Source organism: Urocampus carinirostris, chromosome 3 (genome assembly GCF_059441175.1).
Source record: "Urocampus carinirostris isolate Australia breed hairy pipefish chromosome 3, RoL_Ucar_1.0, whole genome shotgun sequence".
NCBI lineage: Eukaryota > Metazoa > Chordata > Actinopteri > Syngnathiformes > Syngnathidae > Urocampus > Urocampus carinirostris.
Window position 1 is genome coordinate 705828 of NC_142351.1, and position 14125 is coordinate 719952.

General features: G+C 43.0%; 2 protein-coding genes and 1 pseudogene across 2 annotated transcripts in view; all 3 read left to right on the forward strand.

Moving 5' to 3' along the window:
* The window catches only part of LOC148368184 (uncharacterized), a 316699-nt gene that overhangs the window by 297977 nt on the left and 4597 nt on the right, over positions 1-14125 (forward strand). The gene's annotated exons all lie outside the window — the stretch shown is intronic.
* On the forward strand, positions 327-7499 carry LOC148368202 (uncharacterized). Its single transcript, XM_088330225.1, has 3 exons — positions 327-535; positions 1465-1557; positions 4425-7499. The coding sequence occupies exons 1-3, from the start codon at positions 475-477 to the stop codon at positions 5738-5740; spliced, it is 1470 nt and encodes a 489-aa protein (XP_088186351.1). The 5' UTR covers positions 327-474; the 3' UTR covers positions 5741-7499.
* On the forward strand, positions 5753-7499 carry LOC148368203 (uncharacterized; annotated as a pseudogene).

Genomic DNA, 14125 nt, shown 5'->3' on the forward strand with positions numbered 1-14125 from the left:
GTTCACCGGACGAATCGAGTTATTTTGTCGCCGACCGATCTCGTCTTCTATGTGTTTTCTGTTGCTGCGTTCCCGAAAAGACGATAACTGAGTTTTCCAACCTCCAACCAGGAAAAAGGCTATGTATCCCAACTTTGCAACTAGGACCTCACACCTTTAGTGTCTTTCTGATTATATTTCCCCGGTTGAGGGTTAAAAAGCCCCGACTTCCGACATTTTTGAGACGCTTTTCGGTCGTATCTGGTAGGATCTCCCGAAACACCCATTGTCTTGAACGCAGCGTGTGATCAGTGCCACTTGTACCCACAATCCATTGCGGCGGGGTTTCGAAGGAGAAGGTGTCATGGCCGCCGAACAATAGAATGTGGAGAAAGTCCTCTAGTCGACTTCAAACGACGTCAACTCGACTCAAGTATCACTTTGTGGTCCTTTTTACTGCCGAGTTGGAGTTTTTTTTGTTAAAAGACGGTTAAAATGCGCTCCAGTGAGGAAGGACCGCGACGAGAGGACACTTTTTCCAAGCAGCTCGGGGAAGGTTGGACATTTTTTTGCTTCTGCTACAATAACAATGCTTTCCAAAATGTTGCAGGCTGGCAATCAAAATAGTCACAGATCTACAGAAACAAATTGTAAAACAATACAAAACAATATCAGCTTTTTACACGCTGAAGACAAAATCCCAGAAAATGCAAAACATGAACACATCAATTCCAAATATTAACTCTTCAGTGCTAAAATAGACAATTTGCAATTCCTTATTGACCGATTTAGACACAAATGAAAAGCACGCAAAACATTCGGAGTCAAATAAGTGAAAAGATCAAAAAGCAAAAGATCAGCAGTCGATTGAAAGATTGAATGCACTCGTATCTTAAAAATGAGTCCAAATTTGGCTCATTTTTCTGCTTTTCATTACCTTCTTTTTTTTCTTTCGTATTGAAATCTATTTTTATGCAGCGCCTTCAGAGCCTTCAGGCATTGTTGAAGCACAATGGCAGAATCGATGTCAGTTTATAGCAGCCCTTTCACAAAGATCGTAGGTCGTGGATAGGAACATCCCAACATAGCACAAAGCATGTGCTAGGAGCAAGATAGCGACTTCGTTTTAATCATCAAAGACGACAACAAAAAAACTTTCCTGTGATGGCGCCGCTGGATAATTAAAATAAATTAAATTAATTAAAATAATTTAAAATATGGTTATGGGAGTGCTTGAAAAGTGCTCGGATTTGGCCATGAAAACCATGTATGAACCCTGTTTCCATGACTTCCTGCAGATTTCATGTGCGGTCCCTTCCCAAGGTTTCTTCATTTTCCGCATCCTGACCTTTTTTTGAGTCTTTCTTTGCCCTCTTGTAGCTTTCAGATCAGGTTGATGTTACAATGGTGTTCTGCGCATTCCTTTTGTGAGTTTCTGTGAGTAAAGGTGTCATAAATAAATGCGATCTGACTTGTGTGTTTCAGACATCGGTGAAGACCATCTTTCTACTGCGTGGCAGGAACCAGAGTGTCCAGGAACTGTTTACAAGATACTCCAAATTGTGTTGAACAGAGCAGGTTGGTCGTTTTACTTTCGGCAACGTCCTTATTCCGGAGGGAACGTCCTTGGGCGTGGCCCCCAAAAATACGCAGAGAGGAGATATGGCAAAAAGGGAAAGCTCCTTATGGCATTGCTCTAAACAACTCGTCATGGTTGCCCGCCCCCGGGTCAAGACCTTCGCCAGATGTCTACACACAATAAGCTTTTGTCAGCTCAAACAATGTTTGCTTCAATTTCATTTCAGGTTCAACTTTCCATTTCCTTTTCTCTCCCCTTGACCGAATTGTCTAGAAATTCACGTCGACGCGTAGGGATGCGTAAACTGAAGCGGACGTTCTGTCACCTGGTCACCGTGGCGACACAACGTTTACTTTCAAAACCGGGCACCGCTTGGGTATTTTTACCTTGTGTATTTTCACACCCTGAGGGCGCTGTCTCCCAAGTTGGTTTTAGATGACGGCAATCAAACGAGAGGCGCCCGAAAGTCATCGAGGATGATTTTGGGGGGAAGATCACCAAAACGTCTGATATTACCCCCAAAAGTTTTGAGTAATGATGCTCGGACCTGTGACCTCCCGTTCCGGGGAGCGGGCGCCCAACCCTCAGGCCACCGAGCCGGTCTACCTCCGTTGCTTCCAAAAGCGACAATGTGAGAGTCCAGGCGATCGACGGTATGGAGAGAATGCCCGTGTTGGGTGATTGAAATGTGAAGCCTGTCAACATGGGAGGTGCAAAAGGCAGTGAAAGAATTGAAGGCACCTGGGTTGGATGGCTGTACTGCTGAATGCTTGAAGAAAGGTGGCACGGACATGATTGACTGGTCAGTGGGCTTGTTGAATGTATGCTTTTTAAGTGGTGTGGTTCCTGTTGAATGGTGTAGTGCATGTGTGGTGCCATTTTATAAGGGCAAAGGTGATAAGTATGAATGTTGCAATTTGAGAGGTATCGGTTTGTTGTCTGTGCTGGGTAAGCTGTATGGAAGAGTCTTGATTAAGAGAGCGAGAGAAAGAACGAATGAGGTGGTGATGGAGGAGCAGAGTGGTTTCGGGAAAGGAAGAGGATGTGTGGATCAGGTGTTTGCAGTACGACGGGCGTGTGAGAGATATTTTGCAAAAGGGTAAGAATGTTTATTTGGCTTTCATGGACTTGGAAAAGGCGTAGGACAGAGTTGATGGAGAGGCGTTGTGGCAGGTGATGGTAATGTATGGAGTAGGTAGAAAGTGGTTGGGAGCATTGAAGAGTTTTTATATGAACAGCAGAGCATGTGTAAGAGTAGGGAGTGAGACAAGTGAGTGGTTCCCTGTGTTGACTGGTGTGAGACAGGGGTATGTGATGTCACCATGGCTGTTTAATGTGTACATGGATGGCATGGTGAGAGTATTTGGCAGAGGTGTAGACATGATGGATAACAGTCTAACAGTGTGGCGGCAGGCAAGTCAGATGATGTTTGCAGATGACAGAGCGCTCGTGGCTGATGCTGAGGAATCATTGAGGAGGTTGATAAGTTTGGAAGCGTATGTGATAAGCATAAGTGATGCGTCAAAGTCGGGAAGAGTAAGGCTGATCAGGTGTTCACGTGATGGAGTGGGCATCCCGTTAGAAATAAGGTCGTATGGACAGGAGCTGGAAGAAGCGGAAAGCTTTAGGTACTTGGGTTGTGATGCGGCTGCAGTTGGTGGAATGGAGTGCGAGGTATCGCACGGAGTGAATCGGGGAAGCCAAGGTTTCGGGTGCTCTGAGGAGTCGTGGCCGCTTTGTCGTGTCCCGTTTCATCTGGAGAGACGAAAGCATGACCAACTTGGGTGCCGGGTCAGTCATGGTTCAAAATTCTTTGTGTGAGTTTTTTTTGCCATTTTCCCCCCTTTTTAAATTTCTGTTATTGTATGTGTTTGTCTTGCTGTCGGCCTCTTGAGGGATATGACCAAGGTGGATAGATAAATGTCCCGTGTTGCTCACCTCCCGGCCGATCGCTTCGACAGCTGTCCTTCGACATAAGGGTGGGTCAATGCATTGTCACAATAAGATTGCGGACCAGCAGGTTAGCCTCCTCACTCTCACAGTTGTTTTGTGGTGAACATTTTCTCTGTGAACTGCTCATCATTTTCTGCCCTGAATGTGATCAGGGCTTTGGTTTGCTCCACCGTGTCTGAAAAATTAGCCCGCATGACCGCATTCGACACGAGTTGCTCACTCACAGGCCGACGCGACTCGACGCGAGACAGGAAATGATTAAGATAAAAACGGGGCTAAACCGCGATCTTCCGAACAAATTAAGGTACTCGGCGGTTTGGAGTGCCAAGAGTCGTTTGTGGCTTTTTTGGTCGATTTGTGCTCTGTGTAAAGTAGCCATTTGGCAATGTTCATGTTTTGAGGCAACGATAAGGTTTTCCGTTGCGTTTATGTCGAAGACATCTGGATGTATTTTGTTTCAAAAACATGCATAGTTGTGAAAAAGGACTTACATTTGTGCGGTTCCTTTCCCGCCATGTTTGTTGATATTGAGAATTCGTCTTCTGGGAAGTGACTTTGTTCCAAGTCGGCTCCTGACCTCCTTCCATCCGAAGTGGTTCTTTTGGGGGTCGAAGGGGACTTCTCCCTCGGACTTGAGAGTATTGGGACACGTTTCACTTGCACATGCACGCGCAAAAGCAAGTGACGAGGAAAAATAGCGAGAGAAAGTGGGAAGAATGGGACGCAGCAAACAATCTGAACAAAGCCACTCTTGGCATCTCGTGAAGATTTCATTCCCAGAGGCCTAATACTCACTGTTCAGCAGCGCCTAAGCCTTTGGAATTTTTTTTTACATTTTGGCACTCGGGGACAATGCTTCTGAAAACTGAACGAGTTGAGGGCAATACAGATAAATGTGACTTGTGTCTTGCAGACGTCGGCCGAGAATATCTTGCTACCGCGCGGCAGGAACCAGAGTTGCCTGCCGTTAAAATTGAGGAGGATCTAAAGCCTTATCACGTGAAGCAAGAGACGGAAGATGGGGAGCCTGTTGAGGAGGACCATGATTCAGTCTTGCGAGTGACCAGGGTCCGTTCAACCGCCGAATATCAAGGTCAACCTGAAGATAACGGTCGGCAGGAGCTTCCAAGCATCAGCTCCCGTCAACACTTGGAAACGGAAGACGACAACACGTCCCATTCCGTAAACGCTGAAGGTGGTAACACATGTTCCCAGTGCGGGAAAACGTTTCGAAGCAAGTATTATATGAAGTTCCATATGAAATTCCATGCTGGCGAAAAGCCTTTTTCTTGCTCAATTTGTGGTAAAAAATTCACCCAAAATGGGGGCTTAAAAATGCACACCAGAACCCACACTGGCGAGAAGCCTTTTTCTTGTTCAGTTTGCGGTCAAAAATTCACCCAAAATGAACACTTGAAAAGACATCAACTAACCCACACTGGCAAGAAGCCTTTCTCCTGCTCAGTTTGCGGTCAAAAATTCACCCAAAATGGACACTTGAAATCACACAAACTAATACACAGTGGTGAGAAGCCTTTTTCCTGCTCAGTTTGCGGTAAAAGATTCACTAACAGTGGGGACTTAAAAGGTCACACCAGAACCCACACTGGCGAGAAGCCTTTTTCTTGTTCAATTTGCGGTCAACAATTCACCTACAATGGACAATTGAAATCACACCAACTAATACACGGTGGTGAGAAGCCTTTTTCCTGCTCAGTCTGCGGTCAAAGATTCACTCTAAGTGGGAACTTAAAAAGACACACCAGAACCCACACTGGCGAGAAACCTTTTTCCTGCTCAGTTTGCGGTAAAAGATTCACTAACAGTGGGGACTTAAAAATACACACCAGAACCCACACTGGCGAGAAGCCTTTTTCTTGTTCAGTTTGCGGTCGAAAATTCACCCTAAATGGACACTTGAAATCACACCAAGTAATCCACACTGGCGAGAAGCCTTTTTCTTGTTCAGTGTGCAGCCGAACATTCACACGGAATGGGAGCTTAATAGTACACCAATTAACCCACACAGGCGAGAAGCCTTTTGCTTGCTCAATTTGTGGTAAAAGATACACAGAAAATGGGAGTTTAACATATCATATTAGAACCCACACTGGTGTTAAGCCTTTTTCCTGCTCAGTTTGCAGTCAAAGATTCACTAAAAGTGGAAGCTTAAAGAAACACATCAGAACCCACACTGGCGAGAAGCCTATTTCTTGCTCAGTCTGGTAAAAGATTCATTGAGAGTGGGAAGTTAAAACACACCTTAGAACGCACACTGGGGAGAAGCCTTTTGCTTGTTCAGTTTGCGGTCAGAGATTCACTCACAGTCGGTCCTTAAAAATTCACACTAGAACCCACACTGGCGAAAAGCTTTTTTGTTGCTCAATTTGTGATAAAAGTTTCACCCAAAGTGGAATATTGAAATTACACCAACTAGTCCACACTGGCGAGAAGCCTTTTTCCTCCTCAGTTTGTGACAAAAGATTCTCTACAAGTGGGAGCTTAAAAAGTCACACCAGAACCCACCCTGGCGAAAAGCCTTTTCCTTGCTCAGTTTGCGGTAAAAGATTCACTGAAAATGGGAGCTTAAAAAAACACACATTAACCCACACTGGCGAGAAGCCTTTTTCCTGCTCCGTTTGCGGTAAAAGATTCACCGAAAGTGGGAAGTTGAAAATACACCTTAGAACGCACCCTGGGGAGAAGCCTTTTTCTTGTTCAGTTTGAGGTCAAAAATTCACCTGAAATGAACCCTTTAAATCACATCAACTAACCCACACTGCCAAAAAGCCTTTTTCCTGCTCCGTTTGTGGTCAAAGATTCACCGAAAGTGGGAACTTAAAAATACACACTACAACCCACACTGGGGAAAAGCCTTTTTCTTGCTCAATTTGTGGTAAAAAAAAAATTAACCCAAAATGGAAATATGAAGTTACACACTAGAACCCACAATGGCGAGAAGCCTTTGACCTGTTGACATTGTGGTGAAAAACAAAATATCTATATTGTCAAGTCATTTTTATTTGTATAGCCCTTAATCACAAGTGTCTCAAAGGGCTTCCCAGGTTATTGCACTATATTACACAGACTATTTTTCAGACTATTATTGGACACTAGAAATGACACACAAGAACCCACACTGGCGAGAAGATTTTTGCCTGCTCAGTTTGTGGTCAAAAATTGTTGTAACTTAAAAACATTCAATTGGCTAAGTATCATACAGGTCGTCTATAGGAACATAATGGCCACAAAACCATTTGCCCTCCACTTTTTCCAACCACTGACTGCCAGCACATCAAAAAGAAGCCACATTCATTCATTCACAGGAAGTGAGCAGACTCTCCAGTTGTATCATAAAGAATTGTCACCCCAAAGTCTTCATATGGATATAAAAGATTCATGATTTCCATATGCGTCATGTTTTTTGATAGATGATCTATTTTATCTCTTGTCCCCATACAATTTTGCCTTTTATCAATAATTATACTTATCATAACAACAAGATGGCCGACCTAGGTCCCCAGGGTTGGGGCTTATTCTCACCAGAGCCCCAAAGCTTGGAGCGCTTGTGGTTCTCTCCGTCCCTGTCGTCCGGATGAGAACAATCCCCGTGAAGTCTGCCGCCAAAAGAGATAGGAACCTTTATTTCTTCATCTTCCTGCTTGGCCATGAGCTGCTTTTCACACACTCCTCCCCCCTGAGGGACTTTTTTGTTCTCAAAAGTACACAAAAAGGGTTATTGCAGCACCCTCTTTGGTGTTTTGGGTAAATATCCCATGTTGGCAGGCTTGAAAAAAATCCCTGATCATTGAAATTAATCTGTTATCTTCAAACCGGGTTCATTGATCGGTACTATTAACCCGTTGCATCATTTCTTCCACCTTCCTCCTTGCTCACACTGAGTGCTTGTGTCAACAATGTGCTTTATTTTTTTGTTTGATTCCATTTTCTTTGTCCTGTGAATAAAACGTAGTTTCATCAAATCAAACTGTCTGCATTATTTTTGGGTTATGTTATTTTTCTTTTGAACTGATCACTATCCATATCAACAAACTACAAAATCGATCAATTAAAGTTGAAAATACATTGTGTTTAAAGTTGGACCCTTTATGACAAACGCTAAACGTGGGCTATTTCAAACGAATTTGTGTCGGAAACCGAGAGCACCGCCTACTGACCGAATCGGTAACCACCAAATTAGATTTTGAACCAAATAAATATAATTGAAAGCCATGTGGTAATGTTTTGTTATTATGGCCATGAAAGAGTCTGAAATCACGTTACCTGTGCCAGAATCGAAATTTAACTCTGTGTTAAGTCAAGATAAAACAGAAAAGGGACTTGGATTATCATAAGGCAAAATAAAGTTGAGACTGGAAAGCCATATGAACATAATGAACATGAGGCTTTTATTCCAGTTGCTGCCATGAGCGACACAACAAACGCACACCATGTGGTCAGCACCTCCGCCCGTTTTCAACATCGTTGGCAGCGCGCTGGAGACTGCCGACAAAGACGGGACATCGCTCAACATGCCGCACCTCGTGGCGGGGTTGCATCGACACACGTAGCATCATCGTTACAAGCTACATTACTTTACTTTAAATGAGTGCTTTTTTATATATACTTCTTTTAGCACAACTTATTTACATTTATATACAAAGATAGTTCGTGGAAGCAGTTCCGATATCTAGCAAAATATGCATTTTTTTTTATCCAACTGACATTGGGCACAGCTTACCTTCAGCACCGTGTTTTTGAGCCGAAGGTAGGCGTAACAGAGTTGAAATTTGATTGTTTTGAATGTTTTTTTGAATTCTCACAAAATCTGTGTTTTTGTCGTATTACTGTTAATATTCCGGTAGTTCCTTTAGTTGTTAAGTCATGTGCATCTGCGACTGTCTTTTTCGTTTGGCAATTTATGGGCATGGCGCTTGCCGTAGCTTCAGTCAATTTGTACGCGCTGGAGATAATTGCAGTCGCGAACAGATGCCCCTGACTTTTGTATTGTTTTGTTGACTGAATGCAGGCAATAAACCGAGTGATTGTGAAACCTTGTGTCGTGCGTGAAAGAGGGTCGTCACATACGGCAAACCAAAAAGGCGGCCGCACAGCACATGTCTTAACAGCAGGGTTGGGTAGGGTTACTTGAACTGGATGACTTTCAATGACTTTTGGATGACTCCAAAACCAAATTTGCTCATGAAAGACAAAACAAACTAAATGTGTATAAAATGATGACTCCCAACACGTGGTAAGCTTTCTCTCCTGGCTTTGATCTCTTTGGTATCCGGCAAAACTAGCATAAAATGCCACGGAAACAAAATGAAAATAAATCCAAACATCATTTTTGCCCTTCTGTGTGTTCCGTTACTCCCCGAGCCTACACAAAATGGAGTCATTTGATTCCTATTGAGTTTCTTTTGTCTTTTATGAGCATATTATTTATTGAAGTCATCCAAAAGTCATTGAAAGTAATCCACTTCAAGTAACCCTCCCCAACCCTGCTTAACAAATGAAGGCGGTACCAACATTTTTCACAGCAATGCAACAAAAACACGGATTTTGTGAGAATTCAACAAAAATGAAAATGAAATCAAATTTCAACTCTTTTACACCAGCAGGTGGCACTGTTGGACTCGTCATTGCAGGACACTTAAACACAAACTAGTCAAAAATATTTCAGCAGGAATTACGACGGAACAAAACTTATGAATACACACGTTACTGCTTTTTCTTTTTACTTTTTTATAATTTCCGTTTTTTGACATATATTGCCTTAACATAGTCGTTCACCGGACAAATCGAGTTATTTTGTCGCTGACCTATCACGTCTTCTACGTGTTTTCTGTTGCTGCGTTCCCGAAAAGACGACAACTGAGTTTTCCAACATCCGACCAGGAGATAGGCTATGTACCCCAACTTTGCACCTGGAACCTCCCACCTCGAGTGTCCTTCTTATCATATTTCCCCAGTTGAGGGTTTAAAACCCCGACTTCCTACATTCTTGAGACGCTTTTCGGTCGGATCTGGTAGGATCTCCCGAAACACCCATTTTCGTGAACACAGCATGTGAACCGTGTCACTTGTACCCACAATCCATTGCGGCGGGGTTTCGAAAGAGAAGGTGTCATGGCTGCCGAACAATAGAATGTGGAGAAAGTCCTCTAGTCGACTTCAAACGACGTCAACTCGACTCAAGTATCACTTTGTGGTCCTTTTTACTGCCGAGTTGGAGTTTTTTCGTTGAAAGACGGTTAAAATGCGCTTCAGCGAGGAAGGACCGCGACGTGAGGACGCTTTTTCCAAGCAGCTCGGGGAAGGTTGGACATTTTTTTGCTTCTGAAACAATAACAATGCTTTCCAAAAATTTGCAAAAGAATTGAAATTCAAATAGAACTTTTTTCAGCCTTTTACAGTAAACGACTCGTTTTTCACCTCGAGCAAATACTAAAAGTGTAGGAAATAAAATGAAGTTTAGCAGCAACTGGTACGAAGTCGCATCCAAACTTTATGTATGTATATATAATTTGTAACCGCGGTGTAGCCGTCCAACCTAAGATCCCCATTCGGGCTGGACTGCATGATGAGGCTTTTAATACAGTTGCTGCAATGAATGAGTCACACACAAACGTGGTTTCCGATCATTGCTGGCTTTCAACACTATAAGGGGAATTAGCATTTTAGCACAACATGCAACGTCCGGCAAAACTAACACAAAAGGCGACAGAAACAAAACAAGAATAAATCCAAACAGCCTGACAACTTCAATCAAATTACTGTGCATGTAGAGAGATTTGTCAGCTGTGGTTTTAATGTTTACAATTAACTTTTTTCGGAGCACCGTTAGCGGCAAACTGTAGAGTGCCAATTACAAAATCAGAAGCCCAAACTTTACCCCATACCAGCAGGTGGTGCTGTTATAGCAGCCCTTTCACACACAAAGATCGTAGGTCGTGGATAGGAACATCCCAAAATAGCACAAAGTATGCGCTAGGAGCAAGATAGCGACTTTATTTTAATCATCAAAAACGACAACAAAAAAACTTTCTTCTGATGGCCACTGAATTTTTTTTTCCTTTTGGAGTAACTGGAGAGGAAAAAAATGAGGCTTTGGAAGTGCTTGAAAAGTGCTCGTAATTGGCCATGAAAACCATGTATGAACCCTGTTTCCATGACTTCATGATATTTCATGTGCGGTCCTTTCCCAAGGTTTCTTCATTTTCCGCATCCTGCCCTTTTTTTGAGTCTTTCCTTGCCCTCTTGTAGCTTTCAGATCAGTTTGATGTTACAATGGTGTTCTGCGCATTCCTTTTGTGAGTTTCTGTGAATAAAGGGGTCACAAATAGATGCAATTTGACTTGTGTGTTGCAGACATCGGTGAAGACCATCTTCCTCCTGCGTGGCAGGAACCAGAATGTCCAGGAACTGTTTACAAGATACTCCAAATTGTGTTGAACAGAGCAGGTTGGTGGTTTTACTTTCCTCAACGTCCTTATTTCAGAGGGACCGTCGTTGGGCGTGGCCCCCAAAAATAATGATCATGCAATGATCATGCAATGATCATGAAGTCATTCACCTAAAAGTATGGATGGATACAAAAAAATGAAGTTTAAATAAAACCAAAGTCATATTCTTTGTTGATCGCAAGGCAAATCAAGATTTAGAAGGCAAAATGGATGGTGTTGCAATAGAAATCAGAAAGGGTTAGGGGTGATAATGGACAAGAAATGAAGCTGGAAAACACACATCAGACACATCCAAACGAAAGTATTTAAAGCATTTCAATTACGAATAAAGCCAAATTCGTTTTAAACTATAATGCATTGTATTTATGATATTGTTCTCTCGTTCTGCCATACTTAACATCTTGTGCAGAAGTCTGGGGCAATCATGACAAAAGTTCACTCTGCAGTGATTTTTTTCCATAATCTACAATCGCTTTCATTTGTCTCTCCATTGTTTTATGTCAGGGGATTGTGGTTTCAGGCAGGACACTGTCATCATTTTCTTTGCTAGCAGAAGCATAACCTTTAGTATGTGTTTTTGTTGACCAGACAACAATTCCCGCGCCGATCATCAGAACAAAAACCTTAACCTTAGTTTCAAACCCCAACTCCATCTCCGACCGTATTTTGGAGCCCTGAAATCGATTAAAACCTTGCAGCCCAAACCCTTGCTTGTAACCTTATTCCTAACCGTGTTTCATTTGTAACCCGAGCTCTCAACCTATTTTGGAGCCCTACATTCAGTTTAGAACCCTAATATGGAACTCAAACCCTATCTCTTAACCCTAAGGTTACACTTTACCATCTGGAGACTACCGGGAGTGCCTCTCCGTTAAAATTGACCTTGAATCATTCAGCATAACATTGCCAACATGTTTTATCTTAGTTATTTACAGGTAAGTTAAGGAAGCTAAGCTCCAAAAGTGAATGTTACTATGACTAGAGCCCTTTGGACACCATCTAACAATGATGTATGATTGACAAAAAACAAAAACTAGCATGAAAAGGCCACTCAACTGCCAGTACACAAACACGGAGGATGGGCTGGGCACCCGTATGATGCGGCGGGGGTAAACCAGCGAAAGCTGTCGGGCCCTGCTGTTGTCACCCTGACCCGAGTGACACGGCCGCTTTCTGGTGTCCCGTTTCATCCGGAGGGACGATAGCGTGACCGACTTCGGTGCCGATGTGCCTAATTTGTTTGGGCAATTGGGTTGGCCATGGTCCAAAACATTTTTTGTTATTTATTTTCCTTTTTTTTTTCTTTGTTATTGTATGTGTTTGTCTTGCTGTCGGTCACCCCTCTTGAGGGATATGAACAAGGTAGAGAGATAGACGGTAATTCTTCTGGCAATATTCCTACTACGTAGGCCGTTGGGTCCAACCGCAACTCCCAACCAATACTTCATTTGATTTCTGTCTCCAGAAATGTCATATTAAAGGGCAAATCCAGAAAATTTGCGTAAAGTCTCCGACCCCCCCCCACAGTTACGCCAACATAGATTGGCGGTATTTTTCTATTTTGAAGTGATAGAGGGTGAATAGAAGAATGGCATTTTGACTTTCCATTCAAACTCCCTCCATGTCAGGCTGTTGGTTATTTTGTGTCCCTCTTTCCATCTTTTTTCCCGTTCGTCGTCTTTTATCACCGCACTAGTTTCTCGTTCCCGTTTTTCCTCAACCGGCATGCCATCGTGACTGAGATCCATTCTCAGGGCTTGATATAGTTTTGATAGAACCCCTTTATTGATTGTCCTTTTGAATAAGATTCACATCGACTTTATTGTCATTCTAGTACTCGTGTATACAGAAGGAAATGTCGATACATTCTACCCGCACGGTTTCCTCGAATGTACAGATTAGAATAAAATGTTGTATTCAGTTGGAGTACTGAAGTACTAATAATATACTACATAATTATGGCTATGTATAGTGTTATAAAGTATTGCAAAGAGTGCAAGAGGAGCAGCGAACCAGATGTGCAAAATGGGCAGTCAGGTAAACAAGTCAGGTAAACAGTAACAATAACACTGGAGTACGATAGTGCAGAGGAGAACAGATGTGCAAAGGAGTGTCTAGGTATAAAGAACTGCCAGTAGTGCAAAAAAACTAAACAAACAGATGCAGTGTGAACCTACTATGTGTGTGATTGACACTTTAACATGCTAATGGCCAGGGGGACAAAACTATTGCAGAACCTGCTGGTCCCGCACTGCACACTGCAGTACCTCTTCCCAGAGGCTAGCAGAGTGAACAGACCACGATGGGGGTGAGAGGGGTCCCTAATGATGTTCTTGGCTCGGGATAGGCAGCGCTTTTGGCCAATGTCCTGAATGGAGGGGAGAGAAGTCCCCATGATTTTCCCTGCCGTCCTGGTCACCCTCTTCACACTACCCCAGTCGGAGGCACTGCGGCCTCCACACCACACAGAGATACAGCTGGTCAGGATACTCTCTATGGTGCCCCTGTAGAATGTGATGAGGGTGGGTGAGGGCAGGTGGGCTCTCTTCATCCTCCGCAGGAAGTACAGGCGCTGCTGTGCCCTCTTCACCAGTCAATTATTAATAATTCCTCCACTTGAGTCGGCTCCTTACATATTTTCCCCCGTTCATCATGTTTCTGGAGGTAGTGCCTTAGTTGCAAATATTTGTAAAAATCATTTCTGGGCAGGTCAAATTCTTGTTGGAGTTGTTCCAACGATTTCATTGCCTGTCCTTCGAATACTTGGGTCATCAACATCAATCCGTTTTGGGCCCATTTTTCAAACCCTACCTCCATAACCGCAGGTTTAAAGTCTGGGTTTTTCACTATTTTTGTAGCCCTATTCACAGATCTTGATTTTTTTTATATTGACCAAGTTTTAATACTTCCCTTAATCCACTCATTCTGGATTTTTAATTTCTTCCACCTCGTGACTGATAGATATGGTAACGATTCCACAGGCGTATTTGGAGCAGATCGCTGCTCTATGTCCACCCATATCGTTTCTTTGTCTGTAGTCATCCACAAGACAAGTGCTTTCATTTGAGCTGCCCAATAATAATATTTAATATTGTGTAAGTCTAGGCCCCCTTTATCTTTAGAAGCTAACAGGGTTTTCTATTTT